This window comes from Cherax quadricarinatus, chromosome 41 (genome assembly GCF_038502225.1).
Source record: "Cherax quadricarinatus isolate ZL_2023a chromosome 41, ASM3850222v1, whole genome shotgun sequence".
In the NCBI taxonomy this organism is placed as follows: Eukaryota; Metazoa; Arthropoda; class Malacostraca; order Decapoda; family Parastacidae; genus Cherax; species Cherax quadricarinatus.
In genome coordinates this window covers 3,679,597-3,704,144 of record NC_091332.1, presented here as the reverse complement: position 1 = coordinate 3,704,144, position 24,548 = coordinate 3,679,597, and the positions used below count along the sequence as shown (strand labels likewise).

Below are 24,548 nucleotides of genomic sequence, written 5' to 3'. Positions count from 1 at the left end.
TCTCGTGGATCGAGTCATGGCTCACTGACAGGAAGCAGAGAGTGTCCATAAATGGGGTTAAATCCGAGTGGGGATCTGTAACAAGTGGCGTTCCACACGATCAGTCTTGGGCCCGTTGTTGTTTATAATATATATCAATGATCTTGAGGAGGGAATTACTAGTGATATGAGAAAATTCGCCGATGACGCAAAGATAGGTAGGATAATTGATTCAAACGTAGATGTTATGGAACATCAGGAGGATTTAAACAAACTCTATTCTTGGTCAGAAAAGTGGCAGATGCAGTTCAATGTAGATAAATGCAAGGTTCTGAAGCTTGGGAGTGCCCATAACCCTAGTACTTATAAGTTAAATGATGTAGAACTTAGCCATACAGATTGCGAAAAGAACTTGGGGGTTATGGTGAGTAGCAACCTTAAACCAAGACAGCAATGCCTAAGCGTACGTAATAAGGCAAATAGATTACTGGGATTTATATCAAGAAGTGTAAGCAACAGAAGTCCAGAGGTCATACTGCAGCTTTATACATCATTAGTAAGGCCTCACCTAGATTATGCAGCTCAGTTCTGGTCTCCATATTACAAAATGGACATAAATTCGTTAGAAAACATTCAGCGTAGGATGACTAAATTAATACATAACATTAGAAATCTTCCTTATGAAGAAAGATTGAAGACTCTTAAGTTACATTCACTTGTTAGACGAAGAATGAGGGGAGACCTGATCGAAGTGTATAAATGGAAGATAGGTATTAATAAAGGGGATATTAATAAGGTCTTGAGGATGTCTCTCCAAGAGAGAACCCGCAGTAATAGATTTAAATTAGATAAGTTTAGATTTAGAAAGGACATAGGAAAGTATTGGTTTGGAAATAGGGTAGTAGATGAGTGGAACAGTCTACCTAGTTGGGTTATTGAGGCTGGGACTTTGGGTAGTTTCAAATTTAGGTTGGATAAGTACATGAGTGGGAGGGGTTGGATTTGAGTGGGACTTTCACATTAGAGCTTATTTCTTGGGTGGCATTGAAAATTGGGTTGGGCAAATGTTTTGTTAGTGGGATGAATTGTAAAGGACCTGCCTATTATGGGCCAACAGGCCTGCTGCAGTGTTCCTCCTTTCTTGTGTTCTTGTGCGTTCTTGTGTTGAAAGTAGTTTATTTTTTTAAATCTTTTCGAAGTTTGAATTTGGCACCTTCTTTAATGACTAGTTTGGCCAGGTATATATAAACGCTGGTAAAATCTACAGTGAGATTTGAAGTGATATTAAGTCAATTAACAGAGCAGTGCCCTAGCAACCACACTACCCCGTCTTAGTAAAATATATTATCAACTCTGCATATTCTGTAACCTTTAGAAGCTTGCAGAGGCCTCTAACTGTGACCCAACTGCTATTTTCACTGGAAGTATTTCCCAGTGGTACAACGTGGGACAAAGTCTACCATTTGTTCTCCGAAAATCAATATTTCATATGAATATACATCATTATGTAGCTATTAAGACTGCACGGGAGAACTGGGCTCCTCTCTTCTCAAAATTTCAAGAGCATATTTTCAATCTATAAATCATTTTTAAAATTAGTGGGACATAGGTCTTCCTTCAAAGCAGATGTGTGTTCCCTCAAAGAACGTGGAGATACCCCTTCGTTCAAAGTAGGAGCTGCGTCTTCCCTCAAAGCAAGTGGAGATACCCCTTCTTTCAAAGCAGGAGATGAGTCTTTTCTCAAAGCAAGTGGAGATACTTTTTAATCAAAGCGTTTGGAGAAATACTGTTCTTCAAATCATGCGAGACATATACCTACCCTCCAAGCAAGTAGAGAGATACCGTGCATCAAAGAATATGGGAAACAAACGCTCGTATAAGCAACCTAAATGTTTGTCTAGATGTTTTGCAACATGTGACGGCAGTAAACTATATTTTTCCAAGTCTGAAAATAAAATAACTGAGATCGGTTCACAGGATCCGGACAAATATAGAGCCAGGTAAAGCTCTCCACTTCCTACGTTACACACACACAAACACACACTCCAACTCAAAAACCAGGCATGAGATATTCCACTGAACGCAAAATGTCGTGTTTCGCCAATTAATTTCGGAAATGTACCAGACAATTCTTCATCTACATAAATCTCGCTCAGTTTGGTGATGTCCAGTGAACATAGTAGACTACAGTCTATGTGGAATGTATCGAATGTTAAAAATGTGTCAGCTTTATGAAGGTAGCCCATCCTGTGTGAAAAACTGTGTCAAGGAAATCGAACATGATACGTAGAAGAGAACAGTAGGCTGACAACTCGAAGACATGTAAAGTAAAAGGACACAAGTGCAACTAATGTGACATTTATTGTGGCAACGTTTCGCTCTCCAGGAGCTTTATCAAGCCATTACAAACAATACATGGACACAGAGGGTATATAAAGGCTCAGAGTGAGGTGAATACTAGTGAGGTACCATATCGATGTTCACTAGTGGTAGTAGTAGTAGTAGTAGTAGTGGTAGTGACAAAAGTAATACAATATGGTAGAGCAATTAATTCGTACATGAGTAAAAGGATATAAAAGCTATTACTTTTACTCATGTACGAATTAATTGCTCTACCATATTGTATTACTTTTGTCACTACAACTACTACTACTACTACTACTACTACTACCACTAGTGAACATCGATATGGTACCTCACTAGTATTCACCTCACTCTGAGCCTTTATATACCCTCTGTGTCCATGTATTGTTTGTAATGGCTTGATAAAGCTCCTGGAGAGCGAAACGTTGCCACAATAAATGTCACATTAGTTGCACTTGTGTCCTTTTACTTTACATATTGTCGGTAATTCTACCAACTTTATTACAACTCGAAGACAAGTGTCACCCCAGTGGATCTATATTAAAGCCTCATTCTGGGTGAAATGCCATAAAATATAGCTTTTGTTTTACGTGCTTGAAACAGATTTGAATTACCTCTCATTGACTTTACCTCCTCTCCCTCCTCCAAGCCTATTCAGTAAAGCAATCTTTAGTTTCTTTATTTTTCGGGGTCGCGATATTTTGTATAATTTTTTAGAGTCGAGGTATGTTGCTGCCTAGGAAGAATATATTGTGTGTTAAACTCATTTAACTACATTCTCTGACAGAGGTGACAGCTTAGTAACTTCAAGACTTTAATAACTAGCGGTAGCACAAACTATCAAGCCTTCACACTTAACTACTACCTCCAAGACTGATTGATCATTTAACTACCACCTTCAAGATTTAACATCTATCTAACAGTGTCAAGAAATAATGCTTCATAACCACCGCCAATCTGTGAAGGTCATGGATCCCAAGTATCCACTCCCGTCACGCCAAGTCAGTATTCATAATGAATGCTGTGAACTGGATGATCAAGTCGCGTGTTGTGTTACTCGGTTACAATATTGGCTATTAAACATAGATCCAAGTAGGGTGTTGTCGACAGAAGTGCAGAGAACACACACACACACACACACACACACACACACACACACACACACACACACACACACGTGTTGTGGAAGTAGTTCTTACTACGACAACGAAAGGTTGAACAATAACAACTTTTCCTGCAGCCTGTTTTTTTCTGACAGCTAACACAGTGTTGTAGCTCCTCATTCGAGTCATACACTTATCATATGCTTTTATTTCTCATTTTCAAGCAAAATTAAACTCATTATTAAAAATGAAATCAATGTCATTTAGACAACATGTTTTAAGGACTCACTGTTGCAATGCACACACGTTTAAACATTTAACTTATGTTTAAAAAACTCAACATTGCATTATTATGTTGAGAGAGGTTTGTCAAAACGATAAAGGTAAAGTTTTATGTTTTAAATTGGAATGATTTAACTGTTTATACATGTATAACTGCCGTTTTAACAGTTATTTTTGTTTTGCATATTAAATAATGGAGGTTTTGTTTGCGGAACACACACACACACACACATACACACACTCACACACATACACACACACACACATACACACACACACACACACACACACACACACGCTCACACACATACACACACACACATACACATACACACACACACACATACACACACACACATACACATACACACACACACACACATACACACACACACACACACACACACACACACACACACACACACACACATACATACACACACACACACACACACATACACACACACACACATACACACACACACACATACATACACACACACACACATACACACACATACACACACACAAACACACACACACAAACACACACACGCACACACACACACACACACACACACACACACACACACACACACACACACACACACACACACACACACACACACACACACACACACACACACACACACACACACACACACACACACACACACACACACACACACACACACACACACACACTGTCTCTCCTTTTGTCAATTTATATTAAATTTTATTTCATGTTTCCCCTCTCCCTTCCTTTACAACCGTCTGCCAGTCTCTCATCGTCCAGTTCTAGCTCTCCCTATCTGTCTTTCTCGCTTGTCTTCATCTACAAATTCAGTACAAGTAAGAATTTTCTTTCGTTGTTGCTATACATTTTCTTCGTTGTGTTGATGTCTTAACATCGGTTTAAAAGTGTCTTCCCATGACACTTATAAATTTGTATGGTTATGGAAACGGCTGTGGACAAACACGTTCACAAATGCATGCACGTCAACACACATACAGACACACACAGCTGTGCTGAGTCTCGACCCCTGCAACTAATATTAGGTGAATACAGACACACACATAGGCACAGACAGACAGACAGACAGACAGACACATACACACATATAAAAAGAACAGGTATAATAAAACTTATGAAGCAGGGAGAGAATGGACCTAATGGCGACCAGTAAAGAGGCGGGCTTAGGACCTGTGACTCGACCCCTGAAGCCACAATTAAGTGAGTACACACACACACACACACACACACTTGCATATGCATACTCACGCAAACACACACACAAACAAACACGCACACTTGCAATTGCACACCACACACACACACACACACACACACACACACACACACACACACACACACACACACAGGTTCCTGGACGCCGTGCCACGCACAGACTCGTTATAACCAACTAACTGGTATAAGAATATCGACCAGAGGCGCAAGTAATAGTGAATATACTTTTTAGCAATCATTTACCTGTGTAGGAACTTGCCAACCTGCCTATAACAAAAAAAACCGCTGTCAACATAATCTACGCTCTGAGCCGCGCAAGTTGCAAGGGTTAGGACGCAGGGCAACACCCAGTTGTGCAAGAGCAACAAGAACAGCGAGAAAATCCTTGTCACATCCCAATTCAGATAGAACCTCGATTCCTTTTCTCTCACGACCCTGATAAATCCTGCCTGTCGCCCCAACGGGATTACATTTTATCCCGTAAAGAATGTCAGGCAGCTGGTGTGGGACTTAGTACACATACACGTATCTTTTCTGGATGATGCATACATTCCCTTGAGTGCTGGCCAGAAGCCATCTCTAACCATCTCTAACCGATTATCATTACTATTATTATTATTATTATTATTATTATTATTATTATTATTATTATTATTATTATTATTATTATTATAATTTTCATTATTATTATTGTTATATTTCATGGAGGATCTAAACTTGCAGAAGTTGAAATATCTTGTAGGAATGGGAGGCAATCAGAATCGATCCAAATGAGGGCTGAAAAATTCTTTGTGTCAAGAGCCCCTCAACGGCATCAATGAACCTCCCTTGACGGGGTGAGCAAGTATCAAGAGCTGAATTCTCAGTACCACTTCATCTCAAAATTGATGGAAATACGCTTGACTGCAAATTTCCTCAGATAGGCTGCAAACCTGTTGTAGCAATCAGAGACTCAAAATCTGTCACTTTTTTTTTGTTCCAGCTCCTCAGAGTGGTGTCATTACTACTGCGTCCTCGATCCCAGGAATGTACCTTGATGCTATGGAAAACCTCTTGATCAATTGGAATCAAGGTCCTTTTAAAGACCCCACTTGATTACTTCCCATTCCCCAGGTGTTTTGTGGTTCTATACGTATTTAGCTCTTCCCCATAAATATAATAATAAATTGCAGTACCAGAATAAAAAACTTTGGGCATATTTCTGTAATTATTTTTTTTTATTTAACCCACTTGACTCAAAATAATGTTTGCCTAAATAGTACATATTAAAGAAATAACGATACATAAGGGGTTTAGCGTTTAGTTTGGTAATAATAATAACAATAATAACAATAATAATAATAATAATAACAATAATAATAATAATAATAATAATAATAATAATAATAATAATAATAATAACAATAATAATAATAATAATAATAATAATAATAACAACAATAATAATAATAATAATAATAATAATAATAATAATAATAATAATAATAATAATAATAACAATAATAATAATAATAATAATAATAATAATAATAATAATAATAATAACAACAACAACAATAATAATAATAATAATAATAATAATAATAATAATAATAATAATAATAATAATAATAATAATAATAATAATAATAATAATAATAATAATAATAATAATAATAATAATAATAATAATAATAACAACAACAATAATAATAATAATAATAATAATAATAATAATAATAATAATAATAATAATAACAATAATAATAATAATAATAATAATAATAATAATAATAATAATAATAATAATAATAATAATAATAATAACAATAATAATAATAATAATAATAACAATAATAATAATAATAATAATAATAAGAATAAGAATAAGAATAATATAAATAAAAACCATGGGTTTTTAACCAACCTCAATACCTAACATGCCTCAGATGTCATAAAACCACTATGTGATTATCGCTTTCACATAAATAAAATAATTATACAAATAATAACAACAATAATTAACAATATATGGCTCTTAGGAGTTTAGTTCTTTCCCAGAAGCGAAGAAAATCTACTTTGATTTCCTGTATTAGAACCCAGAACACACGTTATTTCTCTGTAATTTAAACACAGGTTATATCAATATTTAGACACAGTCAGGAATTTCCGGTTATTTATTTCTTCGGGGCTTTAATTTTTCCTTAATTATAGTGATGGGCCTTGAGTAATTACCTGAAGTGCTGTGCTAAAGTGAAGCAGTGACGAGGCGGGGCCAGGAGCTATGACTCGACTCCTGCAACCACAATTTTATATATATATATATATATATATATATATATATATATATATATATATATATATATATATATATATATATATATATATATATATATATATATATATACGTTCTTCTTCTTTCAACACACCGGCCGTATCCCACCGAGGCGGGGTGGCCCAAAAGGAAAAACGAAAGTTTCTCCTTTTACATTTAGTAATTTATACAGGAGAAGGGGTTACTAGCCCCTTGCTCCTGGCATTTTAGTCGCCTCTTACAACACGCATGGCTTACGGAGGAAGAATTCTCTTCCACTTCCCCATGGAGGTAAGAGGAAATAAACAAGAACAAGAACTAGTAAGAAAATAGAAGAAAAACCCAGAGGGGTGTATATATACTTTATGCTTGTACATGTAAGTGTAGTGTGACCTAAGTGTAAGTAGAAGTAGCAAGACGTACCTGAAACCTTGCATGTTCATGAGACATAAAAATGGACACCAGCAATCCTACCATCATGTAAAACAATTACAGGCTTTCGTTTTACACTCACTTGGCAGGACGGTAGTACCTCCCTGGGCGGTTGCTGTCTACCAACCTACTACCTAGGTATATATATATATATATATATATATATGTGTGTGTGTGTGTGTGTGTGTGTGTGTGTGTGTGTGTGTGTGTGTGTGTGTGTGTGTGTGTGTGTGTGTGTGTGTGTGTGTGTGTGTGTGTGTGTGTGTGTGTGTGGGTGTGGGTGTGGGTGTGAATGTGGTTGAAAATAAAACATTAGTCAAGGATAAAACAGCAGGCAAGAATAAACTACCAGACAAGTGCAAGAATAAACTACCAGACAAGTGCAAGAATAAACTACCAGACAAGTGCAAGAATAAACTACCAGACAAGTGTAAACATTGAGTTCTCTGATGAATTTGGATATTACATGATATATCTGTCATGCAATGTTGTCCTGACGGCGCTTCCGGGAAGACACTAACTTCGTACCCGGTTTTGAACACCCGAATGAACCTTCTAGATTAACTTGCATAAAATTTAACGTGATAGATAAATTTACATAGAATGAACCTGACAGATAAGCTTACATAAGAACGAAACTTATGAGTAAACTTTCATAAAAATAAACCTGGAAAAAAATCTGTGAAATATTCTGACAAATGTTGCAAATGGGAAATGTTTTGGCAAAACAGGAAGAGACCGAATGATATAACTGGCTGAACAGAAAAATATATATTGAGTACTCAGCCTTTTTTTTTCCATCATTGTTGAATTTTTTCATCATTAGTCAATGTATGTTTTCCAATAATGGCTGGATCAGTGCAGAAAATAAAATATCTATTAAAATGCGACTACAAATAAGTGAAGGTCAGCTGTAATATGTGTTATTTTAATATTAAATATGTCAAGCCTTTACTTTGCCACAATAAAATGTCACATTAGTTGCACTTGTGTCCTTTTACCCAACATATTGTCGGTAATTCTAACAACATTAATGGAATATGAAATAAGTCTCAATGAGCTGGATAGCTGATGCAATCACGGCAACTGCAACAGTTTATGAGAGTTATAACTTCAAGGGGAGCGCCTTGATGCTTTAGAAGGACTCTTGATCCTCGGAATTGATACCGCTCTCCACTTCCAAGACTTGTGTTGTCCCAAAACTTGTGTTGTGGAAGTATCTGCCCAGTTCTGACACATCTTGTATACGCTACAGTGATAACCGTAGTGTATACAGTTATAACCATGGTAAGACATATAAGCAACAGTTAGGTATCTTTATTTCGAAACGTTTCGACTACACAGTAGGCTTCTTCAGTCGAGTATTTTATACCATTTTAATATTCAGTTATAACCATTACAGTTATGATCATTTATTCCAGCCAAGTTAGCTTCGTAACTCAAATAAAACAACTTCACTGATTACTGAGATGGTAAGAAAAATATTATCAGTGTAGCGAAGAAATAGTAATAATACCTGTGTGACCTCAATGTCAAAAGAAGAATATACTGTAAGTTGTATTGCACTTTTAGAGCGCTGCTCGAAGCACCGGATCTCTCAGTACGAGGCTTCCGAGATGGTGCTGTTAGTTTTTCTCTGATCGACAGACTGACGAGGATACCAGGGAATTCTTCGACAGATTCATATTGATACCAACACACAGTTAGGAGACTTCTTGGTTAAGAAAGGAGAGCAGAGAAGCAAAGACTAAGAGTAGAAGACACAGAAAGCATTCAAAAATAAAGGGATTGTGAAAAAAAGCGAACTGGATAAAAGGTTATGAAAGGATATAAAGAAATCAGAAAGACATGAGGAGAACGACATAGTGACACAAGAGCAATGGACCCGGAAGTGATGCAGTGCCACCGAGGGCTAATTTTTATTTCTGCACCTTGACTGTCACTTCAGATTTATTACCCATATCTAGTACCTAACTAAGAAGGTCTCCAAAAAAGTAGGCACCCTATCCAAGATACGTTACTGTGTGCCTCAAACAGTACTACTTACTTTGTGAAGGACGACGGTAATAAGACCCACGAAGTAAGGGGCAGAATCGATAAATTATAACACGACGTTATCTGCTGTGCCCTAGTGGAGATCTCAAAACTTCTGTGAGAAATCGGAAGAATAACAGAACAAGAGAAGACAAATGTGGAAGCAGCAGATTGGGTGAAATTAACACGTGAAAATAGGAAGTAGTGGATGTTATATGGGGATTACAGATGATATAAATAATGGATCCGGACACACCTTTTGTCTTGACGGAAAGAGTAGAAAACTTTTGTGAACCCGTAGTGAGAATCTTAAACAGCCCGATATCCAATGGGTAAGCTGCCAGATACCTGGAAACCTGCAAATACGATGCTAGTAAATAAAGAGTAAATAAAACTGGAAAGCCTGAAGTGTAGGTCAACACTGCTGACAAGCGTATGGATTAAGATACTAGAGAAAATAACTCCAGATAAACTTGTATTCGTGCAGAAAGAAACGAAGCTATGCGACAGACCCAGCCTTGATGCAGAGATTGCCAGTCTTTTCTCTCCAGTCTCTCAGAGTTCCACGACAAACTATTTGAAATAAAACAGAGAAGGCAGCGATAACTCTAGACTATAGGAAAGTATTTGATACACGAGAACGATGTAAACACTGGAGAAACAGGTTGGAATAACATAATAAGACCCTTGTGGGTTTAGCGCTTAGCTTTGATTGTAATAATAATAATAATAATAATAATAATAATAATAAAAATAATAATAATAATAATAATAATAATAATAATAATAATAATAATAATAATAATAATAATAATAATGTTAATAATAATAATAATAATAATAATAATAATAATAATAATAATAATAATAATAATAATAATAATAATAATAATAATAATAATAATAATGTTAATAATAATAGGATAAGTGTTGAAACAGATGCAGGCACCTCAGAAGAATAGAAGGAAGAGGGTGATGCTGAGAAGAGTTATCTGTAATAGGGACAACGTGTAGCGATGTTCCTAATGAACATAAAAGAATTGCTGGAGGAGACTGAATCCTCTGTATCACTCATTATCTGGAGTATACCTGGAGGGTTTTCTGAGGTTCAACGCCCCCGCTGCCCGGTCCAAGACCAGGCCTCGCGGTGGATCAGGGCCTGATCAACCAGGCTGTTATTGCTGGCCGCACGCAGCCCGGCTGGTCAGGTACCGACTTTAGGTGTCTGTCCAGCTCCCTCATTGCTGGTGAAATGAGAATAATGAGAAGCATATTTACTGTAGACGACTGACAGAGACTACAACACGGCAGTCTGCAAATATAGTCAGTAAGATTTCTGCACTAACTCAATTTGTTTAAATTAAAAGTAATGAGAATATGGAAGGGACAGTGTAACCAGAAAATGGAATACACTTAGGAAGGAATGGCCTGACATAATTTGCATAAACAGAAAGATTGAGGAGTATGCATCATATATAATATTACTGAAGCTGGATATTCTCGGTTCTTAGTGTGGTGCAAAAAGCGAAGCTAGCAAAGCTAAACATTGTCTCACGGAACCTTAACTAGAAATTAATTTATGCTTTACATAGATCATACGTCAGGCTCATCATGAAGCATACAGCCCTGTCGCAGATGTTACTTATGATAATACATGTGTAAAAGCTAGAGTGTGGTATAAACCTTGGTAATAAATTCCGACAAGTTGGTTTAGAAAAAACACGTAAACAAACACTAGGTTTCAGGTCTCAGGGCCGAGACGTTTTCTAATAAATATGTCCTAGTGTTTGCTTACGTGTTTTCCTGGACCAAGCAAGAGTGTAAAAGTTCGCAACACAATCAATACCAGAACTGAGGTTGTTTGATTATGTGGAGAGATTTAAAGAGTTAACGCAAACAATAAAAGAAAGAAGGACCAGGAGGAATATAATCACATAATCATGACATACAAGATACTTAAGGGATTAGAGAGGATAACGACAGGTTGTCTGTGATGCGAGGAGCCTGGGGTGCCAGGAGAGTCTGGGGAGCCAGGAGAGCCTGGGGAGCCAGGAGAGCCTGGGGAGCCAGGAGAGCCTGGGGAGCCAGGAGAGCCTGGAGAGCCAGGAGAGCCTGGAGAGCCAGGAGAGCCTGGGGAGCCAGGAGAGCCTATGGAGCCAGGAGAGCCTGGGGAGCCAGGAGAGCCTGGGGAGCCAGGAGAGCCTGGAGAGCCAGGAGAGCCTGGGGAGCCAGGAGAGCCTGGGGAGCCAAGAGAGCCTGGGGAGCCAGGAGAGCCTATGGAGCCAGGAGAGCCTGGGGAGCCAGGAGAGCCTGGGGAGCCAGGAGAGCCTGGGGAGCCAGGAGAGCCTGGGGAGCCAAGAGAGCCTGGGGAGCCAGGAGAGCCTATGGAGCCAGGAGAGCCTGGGGAGCCAGGAGAGCCTGGGGAGCCAGGAGAGCCTAGGGAGCCAGGAGAGCCTGGGGAGCCAGGAGAGCCTGGGGAGCCAGGAGAGCCTGGAGAGCCAGGAGAGCCTGGGGAGCCAGGAGAGCCTGGGGAGCCAAGAGAGCCTGGGGAGCCAGGAGAGCCTATGGAGCCAGGAGAGCCTGGGGAGCCAGGAGAGCCTGGGGAGCCAGGAGAGCCTGGGGAGCCAGGAGAGCCTGGGGAGCCAAGAGAGCCTGGGGAGCCAAGAGAGCCTGGGGAGCCAATGAAGTCAAAGGAGTCAGGGAAGCCAGGAGAGTCAGGGAAGCCAGGGGAGTCAGGGAAGCAAAGGAAGTCAGGGGAAACTGACGGCGGCTAAAGACACACATGAGCCTCCAGAAAATTAGGAAAACCTTTTCCAGTTTTGGGTTGGAACTTGGTAGGCAATTGCCAGGAGAATGATAAGAGTTGGAGGAGAGTTAGACCATACAGAGTATTAACAATAAGTATAATCGGTACTAGATCAGAAATCAATAAAATGGGTCGTTAGCAGTCAAGACAAGGGGCCAAAAATTGCCCCTTGACCCATGCAAACAGATGAATACTGCAACACAATCCAACACAAGTAGAGATAGGTGAGTTTTACAAGGACAAACAATGAGATATAAAACAAATAAAATAATGGAGAGTGTCTACAACTGTCTGTGCCGAAGAAATATTAATGAGTAAAATCAGAACTCAGGAAGCAACAAATCAATGTTTCTATCCGCTGAATCTAGTTTTTTTTATTATTAGTGAACCTCTATTACATGTGTGAGTGTATACTCGTGGTATTATATCTCGCCCTGGTTCTCTGGTCATGAGAATTCGCTCCGGTGAGCTCGGGGACAATGATAGAAGATGGGGGTTGAAATTAACATGGGAGGAAAGTGGCTGTATTATTGTGTTAGAGGACGCACCAGTGGTCGCTGTGATGTATAGATGAGTCAGCTCGATGGCGAGGCAGTTGGATGGTGAGTCAGATCAAGTTGACACTCAGTCTAAACCAGTGCTTCTCAGAGCACTGCTGTGGTGGAGGCGTGCCGTGGTGGAGGCATACTGTGGTGGAGGCATGCTGTGGTGAAGGCATGCTGTGGTGGAGGCATGCTGTACAGTTAGTTATGCTGTGTATACTGCTACCACTGGACACTGGCGTTACCTTGCAACCGTTCATCCATCCTTCCCGTGCAGAATATTCTAATCCCTTAAATAATTAATAATATTGATTTATTGACTAATATTACAAATGCATTTTTTTACACAGGGTTTGACAAGGTTAAGGATCCAAGTTTATTATTGACTAATATTACAAATGCATTTTTTTACACAGGGTTTGACAAGGTTAAGGATCCCTAGCTTTATTGACAGCTATTTACAGGTTAAGGATTCCTAACTTTATTGACAAGCTAAGAGCTGTTACCTACATCAGGTCATTTGAAAGAATTTTTATTGTTATGAAACATACAAGTAGGGAACAGAATGAAGTTGGAGCCATCTGTGGGCCAGCATTTTCATTTGATCAACTGACTTTATTTCATTGATATCATAATGCTGTACGAATGTGTTCCATACTCGAGTCATCCTGGGGATAAATGATCTTAGATGAAGTGATGTTCTGGAGAAGGTTACAGCCAGAGTGAAGTTGCTGCTTTCTGCCCGTCTTGTGGTATAGAAGCTTGCTCTCTCTCCCTCTCTCTTCTCTCCCTCTCTCTCTCTCTCTCTCTCTCTCTCTCTCTCTCTCTCTCTCTCTCTCTCTCTCTATATATATATATATATATATATATATATATTTTTTTTTTTTTTTTTTTTTTTTTTTTTTTTTTATTATCACACCGGCCGATTCCCACCAAGGCAGGGTGGCCCGAAAAAGAAAAACTTTCACCATCATTCACTCCATCACTGTCTTGCCAGAAGGGTGCTTTACACTACAGTTTTTAAACTGCAACATTAACACCCCTCCTTCAGAGTGCAGGCACTGTACTTCCCATCTCCAGGACTCAAGTCCGGCCTGCCGGTTTCCCTGAATCCCTTCATAAATGTTACTTTGCTCACACTCCAACAGCACGTCAAGTATTAAAAACCATTTGTCTCCATTCACTCCTATCAAACACGCTCACGCATGCCTGCTGGAAGTCCAAGCCCCTCGCACACAAAACCTCCTTTACCCCCTCCCTCCAACCCTTCCTAGGCCGACCCCTACCCCGCCTTCCTTCCACTACAGACTGATACACTCTTGAAGTCATTCTGTTTCGCTCCATTCTCTCTACATGTCCGAACCACCTCAACAACCCTTCCTCAGCCCTCTGGACAACAGTTTTGGTAATCCCGCACCTCCTCCTAACTTCCAAACTACGAATTCTCTGCATTATATTCACACCACACATTGCCCTCAGACATGACATCTCCACTGCCTCCAGCCTTCTCCTCGCTGCAACATTCATCACCCACGCTTCACACCCATATAAGAGCGTAGGTAAAACTAACTTCATACATTGACAAGTCTAAGAGCACCACTCACTCTTTTTCCCTCATCAATTCTGTTCACCTACATAGACCCAGGTCCACTCATTTACGAAATCTGAATCTTTTTGTTATTTTTATTGTTATGAAACTTCTCTTCATACACAGTAGGGACAACAGAATGAAGTTGGTCTAAGCCATCTGAAAAAATTTCCCTCTTTCCTACATACTCTAACTTGGCCTCACTATCCTCGCCAGCTTTCAGTAACCTTTACACCATACATTTGCCACATCAACCCTGTCATACGCCTTTCCAAATTTGCCACAAAGATTGCCTTATCTAAATATCATAATGCTGTACTGGAGCCTCCTTGTTCATGTGTTCCATACTCAGAGCACTCTCTTTTATCCCCTTTCATCCTGGGGTACCTTACCCTCTTCCATACATTTATTAAATTGATCTATACCTGCTTTTAACATTTCTATCTTTATCCCATCAATGAACTGTGACTGTTACAAGATGGAGAAGTGTTACATATCGCCATATTTAGATTTGCCTCCTCATTGAAGTGGTGCAATGTGCTTTCAAACAATGTCGTCTCCATGGTGATTCAAACAATGTCGTCTCCATGGTGATTCAAACAATGTCGTCTCCATGGTGATTCAAACAAGCTTGATTCAAACTCTCTCATGGTGATTCAAACAATGTCCTCTCAATGTCGTCTCTCAATGTCGTCTCATGGTGATTCTCTCTCTCAATGTCTCTCCTCATTGTCTTTGATTCAAACAACTTTCAAACAATGTCGTCTCCATGGTGGTTCAACGACCACAAAGGTTGTTTGCATGGAAAATATACAGAAATGTTTATAAACGATTATTACGTTTTAAATATGCAGTAATGTAATTACTTATTTATTACCCCGATCGTAAGGGCGAATGTTTGTACTCTGCTATTTGTACCTACGGCGGTCAAGTACTAGGAGGGAGGTGTACTAGGAGTACTAGGATGGGAAGTGGGGGGTTTGACCTTGAACGAACAAGACTCTACACTAGACAAGAGAAGAAACAAATAATAGCCCCCTCTCTCTCTCTCTGTCTTTCTTTCTTTCTCTCTCTCTCTCACTGATAAACAGTGTTTCTTAATGTGTGTAAGGAATAAGTTTTCTGGCCAGACATGATTGTTTCTCACACTGTTCTCATAAATCATCGCTATCTCTCATCTTCCTCGCATCGCGACCGCTTTCATTGGTATTCCCATTTCCTCATTGTCCCTTCCTCTGCATTATCTCTTATTATCTAGTGTGTATGACAGAGAGAGAGAGAGAGAGAGAGAGAGAGAATGTTCGCACTGAGACATTAACTACACGCACATACACTCCTCATAAGACTGGCCGAGACGAAATGGAGGTTAATCAGGTTTGATACGAGGAAATGAAGGGAAGCTACAAACCCTTGGATCAAGAGCCCTTCACACCTGCCTCAGGGCACCATTCTTTAAAGGCAGAAATGTCATAAATACATAAAAATTTACAACGTGTTTTCAGGGCATGCAATTATTGACTTTACATCACAAGGTCAGAGAGGTGAGGTTTACCTCTCGCTGTGGCTCTCTCTCTCACAATTTACTCAGAGGAGAAATTTAAAAAAGAAATTTAGATTTTCCTAGGTATTGTTTCTCTCTCTGTCTCTCCATCTACCCTTGGCAGCTTTTCCGTTCCTACTGAATTCAGAAAATATATTTTGTCTTTCTCTGCCTTTCTGTGCTTTTTTGAAATCTCTCTCTCTCTTTTTTTTACACAGGGTTTGACAAGGTTAAGGATCCCTAGCTTTATTAACAAGCTATTTACAGGTTAAGGATTGCTAACTTTATTGGCAAGCTAAGAGCTGTTACCTACATCATTTGAAAGCATTTTTATTGTTATGAGACATACAAGTAGGGAACAGGATGAAGTTGGAGGCATCTGTGGGCCAGCATTTTCATTTGATCAACTGACTTTATCTCGTTGACATCATTATCCTGTACGAATGTGTTCCATACTCGAGTCATCCTGGGTCTGTATGATCTCAGATGGAGTGATGTTCTGGAGAAGGGTACAGCCAGAGTGAAGTTGCTGCTTTCTGCCCGTCTTGTGGCATAAAAGCTTGTTTCACGCTGTCCTCGAAGTGGATCCAAGTGTGGTACTTTGACAGTATTGGCCTTGTACATAACAGTAAGGCCAACGACATCCCTCCTCTCTCTCTTTTCTACACAGGATTTGACAAGGTTAGGTTAAGGATCCCTAGCTTTATTGACAGGCTATTAACAGGTTAAGGAATCCTAACTTTATTGACAAGCTAAGAGCTCTCTCTCTCTCTCTCTCTCTCTCTCTCTCTCTCTCTCTCTCTCTCTCTCTCTCTCTCTCTCTCTCTCTCTCTCTCTCTCTCTCTCTCTCTCTCTCTCTCTCTCTCTTTCTCTCTCTTAAAAATCAATTTCACCTTCAAGATCACTTAAACCGAGCCGTCAGTTACAAACAATAAATCACGCCAATTTTCATATATTGATCACTTACTGCCGAGGCTCTGCCTGATGATGCTCCCTCCTGCCTGCAGGTGTTGCTCCTGAAGATGAGAAGACGCCGAAGGAAGAGTGGTGGGGGGAGACACCAGCCCTGCAGCCTCAGTTCGAGAACACCCCTTCCAATATTACTGCCAAAGTGGGCGAATCTGCCTTGCTGCCCTGCACAGTCTCTAATCTGGGAGATAAATCGGTAAGTTCTCTCTCGAACTTAAATAGTAAATATGAGGCACCCACACCACCGTATGTTCTCGGACCAAGAGTAACACACCTAGCTTGGCTGGGTGCTTGGTTCTTGTAGGATTGTGTTTTTCAGTAGGTTAAGGCGTCATGTGATTTTCGCTCACCACGAGGCAGGGCCAAAACTACATACACACACACACACACATACACACACACACACACACACACACACACACACACACACACACACACACACACACACACACACACACACACACACACACACACACACACACACACACACACACGCGCACACACACACACACACACATATATATATATATATAAATATATATATATATATATATATATATATATATATATATATATATATATATATATTTATATATATATATTAGGAGTGAAGAAGAGCAGAATGTAAGTGTGGTGGAGGTACGCGAGGTATTACTTAGAATGAAAGGGGGTAAAGCAGCTGGAACTGATGGGATCATGACAGAAATGTTAAAAGCAGGGGGGGATATAGTGTTGGAGTGGTTGGTACTTTTGTTTAATAAATGTATGAAAGAGGGGAAGGTACCTAGGGATTGGCGGAGAGCATGTATAGTCCCTTTATATAAAGGGAAAGGGGACAAAAGAGATTGTAAAAATTATAGAGGAATAAGTTTATTGAGTATACCAGGAAAAGTGTACGGTAGGGTTATAATTGAAAGAATTAGAGGCAAGACAGAATGTAGGATTGCGGATGAGCAAGGAGGTTTCAGAGTGGGTAGGGGATGTGTAGATCAAGTGTTTACATTGAAGCATATATGTGAACAGTATTTAGATAAAGGTAGGGAAGTTTTTATTGCATTTATGGATTTAGAAAAGGCATATGATAGAGTGGATAGGGGAGCAATGTGGCAGATGTTGAAAGTATATGAAATAGGTGGTAAGTTACTAAATGCTGTAAAGAGTTTTTATGAGGATAGTGAGGCTCAGGTTAGGGTGTGTAGAAGAGAGAGAGAATACTTCCCGATAAAAGTAGGTCTTAGACAGGGATGTGTATTGTCACCATGGTTGTTTAATATATTTATAGATGGGGTTGTAAAAGAAGTAAATGCTAGGGTGTTCGGGAGAGGGGTGGGATTAAATTATGGGGAATCAAACTCAAAATGGGAATTAACACAGTTACTTTTTGCTGATGATACTGTGCTTATGGGAGATTCTAAAGAAAAATTGCAAAGGTTAGTGGATGAGTTTGGGAATGTGTGTAAAGGTAGAAAGTTGAAAGTGAACATAGAAAAGAGTAAGGTGATGAGGGTATCAAATGATTTAGATAAAGAAAAATTGGATATCAAATTGGGGAGGAGGAGTATGGAAGAAGTGAATGTTTTCAGATACTTGGGAGTTGACGTGTCGGCGGATGGATTTATGAAGGATGAGGTTAATCATAGAATTGATGAGGGAAAAAAGGTGAGTGGTGCATTGAGGTATATGTGGAGTCAAAAAACGTTATCTATGGAGGCAAAGAAGGGAATGTATGAAGGCATAGTAGTACCAACACTCTTATATGGGTGTGAAGCTTGGGTGGTAAATGCAGCAGCGAGGAGACGGTCGGAGGCAGTGGAGATGTCCTGTTTAAGGGCAATGTGTGGTGTAAATATTATGCAGAAAATTCGGAGTGTGGAAGTTAGGAAAATGTGTGGAGTTAATAAAAGTATTAGTCAGAGGGCAGAAGAGGGGTTGTTGAGGTGGTTTGGTCATTTAGAGAGAATGGATCAAAGTAGAATGACATGGAAAGCCTATAAATCTATAGGGGAAGGAAGGCGAGGTAGGGGTCGTCCTCGAAAGGGTTGGAGAGAGGGGGTAAAGGAGGTTTTGTGGGCAAGGGGCTTGGACTTCCAGCAAGCGTGCGTGAGCGTGTTAGATAGGAGTGAATGGTACTTGGGACCTGACGATTTGTTGGAGTGTAAGCAGGGTAATATTTAGTGAAGGGATTCAGGGAAACCAGTTATTTTCATATAGTCGGACTTGAGTCCTGGAAATGGGAAGTACAATGCCTGCACTTTAAAGGAGGGGTTTGGGATATTGGCAGTTTGGAGGGATATGTTGTGTATCTTTATACGTATATGTTTCTAAACTGTTGTATTCTGAGCACCTCTGCAAAAACAGTGATTATGTGTGAGTGTGGTGAAAGTGTTGAATGATGATGAAAGCATTTTCTTTTTGTGGATTTTCTTTCTTTTTTGGGTCACCCTGCCTCGGTGGGAGACGGCCGACTTGTTGAAATATATATATATATATATATATATATATATATATATATTATATTATATATATATATTTATATTATATATATATATATATATATATATATATTGTTATATATATTTCTTTCTTTCAACACACCGGCCGTATCCCACCAAAGCAGGGTGGCCCAAAAAGAAAAACGAAAGTTTCTCTTAAATTTAGTAATTTATACGGGAGAAGGGGTTACTAGCCTCTTGCTCCCGGCATTTTAGTCGCCTCTTACAACACGCATGGCTTACGGAGGAAGAATTCTGTTCCACTTTCCCATGGAGATAAGAGGAAATAAACAAGAACAAGAACTAGAAAGAAAATAGAAGAATACCTAGAGGGGAGTGTATATATATGCTTGTACATGTATGTGTAGTGTGACCTAAGTGTAAGTAGAAATAGCAAGACGTACTTGAAATCTTGCATGTTTATGAGACAGACAAAAGACACCAGCAATCCTACCATCATGTAAAACAATTACAGGCTTTCGTTTTACACTCACTTGACAGGACGGTAGTACCTCCCTGGGTGGTTGCTGTCTACCAACCCACTACCTAGGTATATATATATATATATATATATATATATATATATATATATATATATATATATATATATATATATATATATATATACATATATATATATATATATATATATATATATATATATATATATATATATATATATATATATATATATATATATATATATATATATATATATATATATATATTGCAAATTTGAAATTTTATATAAAGAAAAAGAAAATCAACACGATAGCTTTGACACTGGTGAGAGCCGATCAGATATGCTACTGAGCACACATCTGACGTAATAAAGAGAAACTGTACGATGCAAAGTGAGAGAGAAAAGATTCGAAAAGTTGTTTGATCCTGATTCTTTAACATGTTACCCGAACAACATTCCTGAAGCCAAGCCAGAGCCAATATTTGCTCGTATTTATCCCGTCTTCGTTCAACCATCTGCCACTTTTACAAAGTGAAACTTGAAAAACTCGGAAATTCTTTTGAAGTATATTGGGGAAAAACTTGTGTTTGTGATATGGAATTTTATTATATTGCTATTGTTGTTTTTCTTAATATAAAAAAATAATAATAATAATAATAATATTATTATTATTATTATTATTTTTATTATTATTATTGTTATTTATTATTATTATTATTATTATTATTATTATTATTATTATTATTATTATTATTATTATTATTATTATTATTATTATTATTATAGAATTATTTTATGTTGAGAGTGATTTATGTTAAATTCACGGGAAAGCGTTAAATCAGCACGGGTCCCACGACCTCACAGGAATGAGACGCAAGAAGAGGAAGCAATCTGATTTGTACCGGGTAAGGGGATCAAGTTCGACTCCCTTCCCTTTCCCCCTCCCTTCCCCCTCCCTTCCCCTCTCCCTTTCCCCCTCCCTACTCCTCTCCCTTCCCCCTCCCCCTTTAAATGGCGCTGATATGAAGCATCACCAATTATTAGGGTGCACCAGGGAGACGGATTTCTAAAATGGTTTCCTGGTTTAAGATCAAAAATTCCTGAGAGAAATTTAAATGGCTTGCACTAGTGTTTTAGAAGTGTGGAATAGTGGTGGCACTGTGCTGATTTAGTGGTGGCACTGTGTTGATTTAGTGGTGGCACTGCGTTGATTTAGTGACGTCACTATGTTGATTTACTGGAGGCACTGTGCTGATTTAGTGATGGCACTGTGTTGATTTAGTGGTGGCACTGCGTTGATTTAGTGACGTCACTATGTTGATTTACTGGAGGCACTGTGCTGATTTAGTGATGGCACTGTGTTGATTTAGTGGTGGCACTACGTTGATTTAACGTTGTCTTGGTGTTAGTTTTTAAGACTGAGATTGGAAGACTTCAGCTGTTATTGTAATTCTGGAAATCGATGAGCACAAATTTAAACCAATTTCTAATAGCTGATATTTGTTTCCGTCCACAATGAGCAAGGTTGTTAGCAAAGTAACTTGAAGAAGATACATTAGTGGGAATGTATCAGAAGAGACGAACACTGAAGGACACAGGTTACACAAAAAAATTGTTACTGAAGAAATGAAACACTTGTGTCTGATTCTTGAACTTTTCGGTTCTCTAAAGCGTTTACATCTGTGCTTGTTAAAGCTGTAAAGCTGTAAACAAGAGCGAAACGTCGTACCATTAAAAGCTTTCTCTTCAACCTATGTCTTTTCTTCTCTGGTTTCTGCAGTAGGACGCTTAAATTCAGGACTGCAACAAATGTTTTCGTATCGTGTTTGGTTTCTAGACCAGCTGCTGGGTCGTTTTCGAGAATTTTTCGGTGGGCTTCACTAAAACGTTTTTCAAAGTTGCCAATTGTTGCGCAAACTATTGATTTTCTTAGTATATATATATATATATATATATATATATATATATATATATATATATATATATATATATATATATATATATATATATATATATGTATCCAGCATAACTAGTGTTAGAATGAATTTTTATAGGAAGACAAGAAAGAAATTAAATAGAATGTATATTAGTTCCGTGTATTTCGGAAATATTTTATGCAACATTCGACTTCATGTTGACGCAGGTGATTGCAATCCTCTCTTGCCGTAATGTCCCGCCCGTTACTCTAGAAATTCTGGTCACTAAGCTTGTCACACTTAGTAATGGGAGAATATTTGTCTCACGCTGTAAATGTTTAATAAAAAAATGTGGAGTGTGAAATACCATTTGTTTTTCTTAAACCTCATTCCATATACAGTTTACACACACACACACACACACACACTCTCTCTCTCTCTCTCTCTCTCTCTCTCTCTCTCTCTCTCTGTGTCTCTCTCTCTCTCTCACACACTCTCTAATAACCACCACAACATGGGGCATTAGAGTTAAAAGATACACGAAAGAGATTTGTTCTCATTGATACTGATGCCTATGATGGGGCTGAATCTCTTTGATGTTTTTGATGTGAAGAGGTAAGTAAAGTAACTGCTCTGATGGAATAGATTCCTCTTTGTTTATACTGATAAGCAAAGAGATTCTTGTGCAAGACAGGTATACAATACCGACAAGATGAAAGTTAAGACACTTGTGCAACATCTGGTTATCTTTATTGTAGACGTTTCGCCATCCAGTGGCTTTATCAATACAAATTCTTGGACATAATAAGAAAAACGAAGAACTATATACAAAGATGAGGTAATCAGTCCCTCGGCCTTGGAGGTGGTGGTTTAGAGCACCGTGGTTGTAGAGATTCTGAATCTCTACAACCACGGTGCTCTAAACACCACCTCCAAGGCCGAGGGACTGATTACCTCATCTTTTGTATATAGTTCTTCGTTTTTCTTATTATGTCCAAGAATTTGTATTGATAAAGCCACTGGATGGCGAAACGTCTACAATAAAGATAACCAGATGTTGCACAAGTGTCTTAACTTTCAAAGAGATTCTTGTTTAAGAGGAAGAGGAGTTGGCTCTAAATGCCGTACTGTTGACAATATGGAAGAAAAGACACCGTTGAACTAGCTGCTATTGGGGCAAAGTGTTTGCCTGTGTAGATAATAATGCTCTGCACAGGGCGAAACGTTGTACCAGTTAAAGCTGTATGCCCTCTATATGTTAAGTGTTTCAATATTAATTAAAAAGAACAAAAATATCAATAATAATAATAATATAAATAATAATAATAATAATAATAATAATAATAATAATAATAATAATAATAATAATAATAATAATAATAATAATAATAATAATAATAGAAGGGTATATATATTATCTGTTGACTTGGTGATGTTGTTTAAATTCTAAACATATGGATACATCAAGCATTTAACATAGCCTGGGAAACATAAAGACACTTACAGGTATACAAACCGTACCACGGGCGGGATTTGAACCCGCGATCAGAGAGTCTCTAACCTCCAGACCGTCGCGTTAGCCACTGGTATGGTTTGTTTGCTATCTTGTCACTACGATTTTGCGAGTAAAGACACATACAGGCATTTATCCTCGGAAGCATAGACACCTACAAATATTTAACGTATCCCTGGAAATATTGCTGCCGCGTTCACACAGGAAATAAAAACGCTGGAATAATTTCAGTCTATTGTTTAATTATGTAGATTTTTTGCATTCAGTTATTATTATTATTATTATTATTATTATTATTATTATTATTATTATTATTATTATTATTATTATTATTATTATTATTAAGTAAAACATTTAACTCGTAGGGGTTGCTTAATGCCTGAGAAATGGGAGATACTCAGATTTAATCCAAGGAATTAGTGGGTGGTTCCAGTTCCATGGAGTAAAAACTCTTCACCAGCATAAAGGCACATTCCCTTTAAGGATTATTTACGTAAACCTTAAATCCTTCTGTGTGTTAGTGATGGCAAGGGACGGTGAAGACGGAGAGAGAGAGAGAGAGAGAGAGAGAGAGAGAGAGAGAGAGAGAGAGAGAGAGAGAGAGAGAGAGAGAGAGAGAGAGAGAGAGCGAGAGAGAGAGAGCGAGACAGAGAGAGAGAGAGAGAGAGAGAGAGAGAGAGAGAGAGAGAGAGAGAGAGAGAGAGAGAGAGAGAGAGAGAGAGAGAGAGAGAGAGAGAGAGAGAGAGAGTAGAGAGAGAGAGAGAGAGAGAGAGAGAGAGAGAGAGAGAGAGTGAGAGAGAGAGAGAGAGTTAAAAGATAGGTGATAAGAATGATAAAAAATTGTTGCAATATAAAATGAGAAGAGTTCATGATTTTGCAGTAAAGAATTTTGCCTCGCAGAATAAAAGTGGGATGTGAGAAGTGGGTAATAATTTGCCTGCAGCAGGAGGTGAGAGGAGTTAAATGGAGAGAGATCCTGCAAG

At 38.5% G+C, this 24,548-nt stretch overlaps 1 protein-coding gene across 2 annotated transcripts in view; it reads left to right on the top strand.

The window, feature by feature from the left end:
- LOC128695865 (zwei Ig domain protein zig-8-like) overlaps nucleotides 1-24,548 on the top strand; it is a 63,281-nt gene that overhangs the window by 5,751 nt on the left and 32,982 nt on the right. For both annotated transcript variants that reach the window (XM_053786774.2, XM_053786773.2), the window contains one exon: nucleotides 17,220-17,377. In XM_053786774.2, coding sequence (XP_053642749.1) covers nucleotides 17,220-17,377 — 158 coding nt within the window. The remainder of the gene's footprint in view (nucleotides 1-17,219; nucleotides 17,378-24,548) is intronic.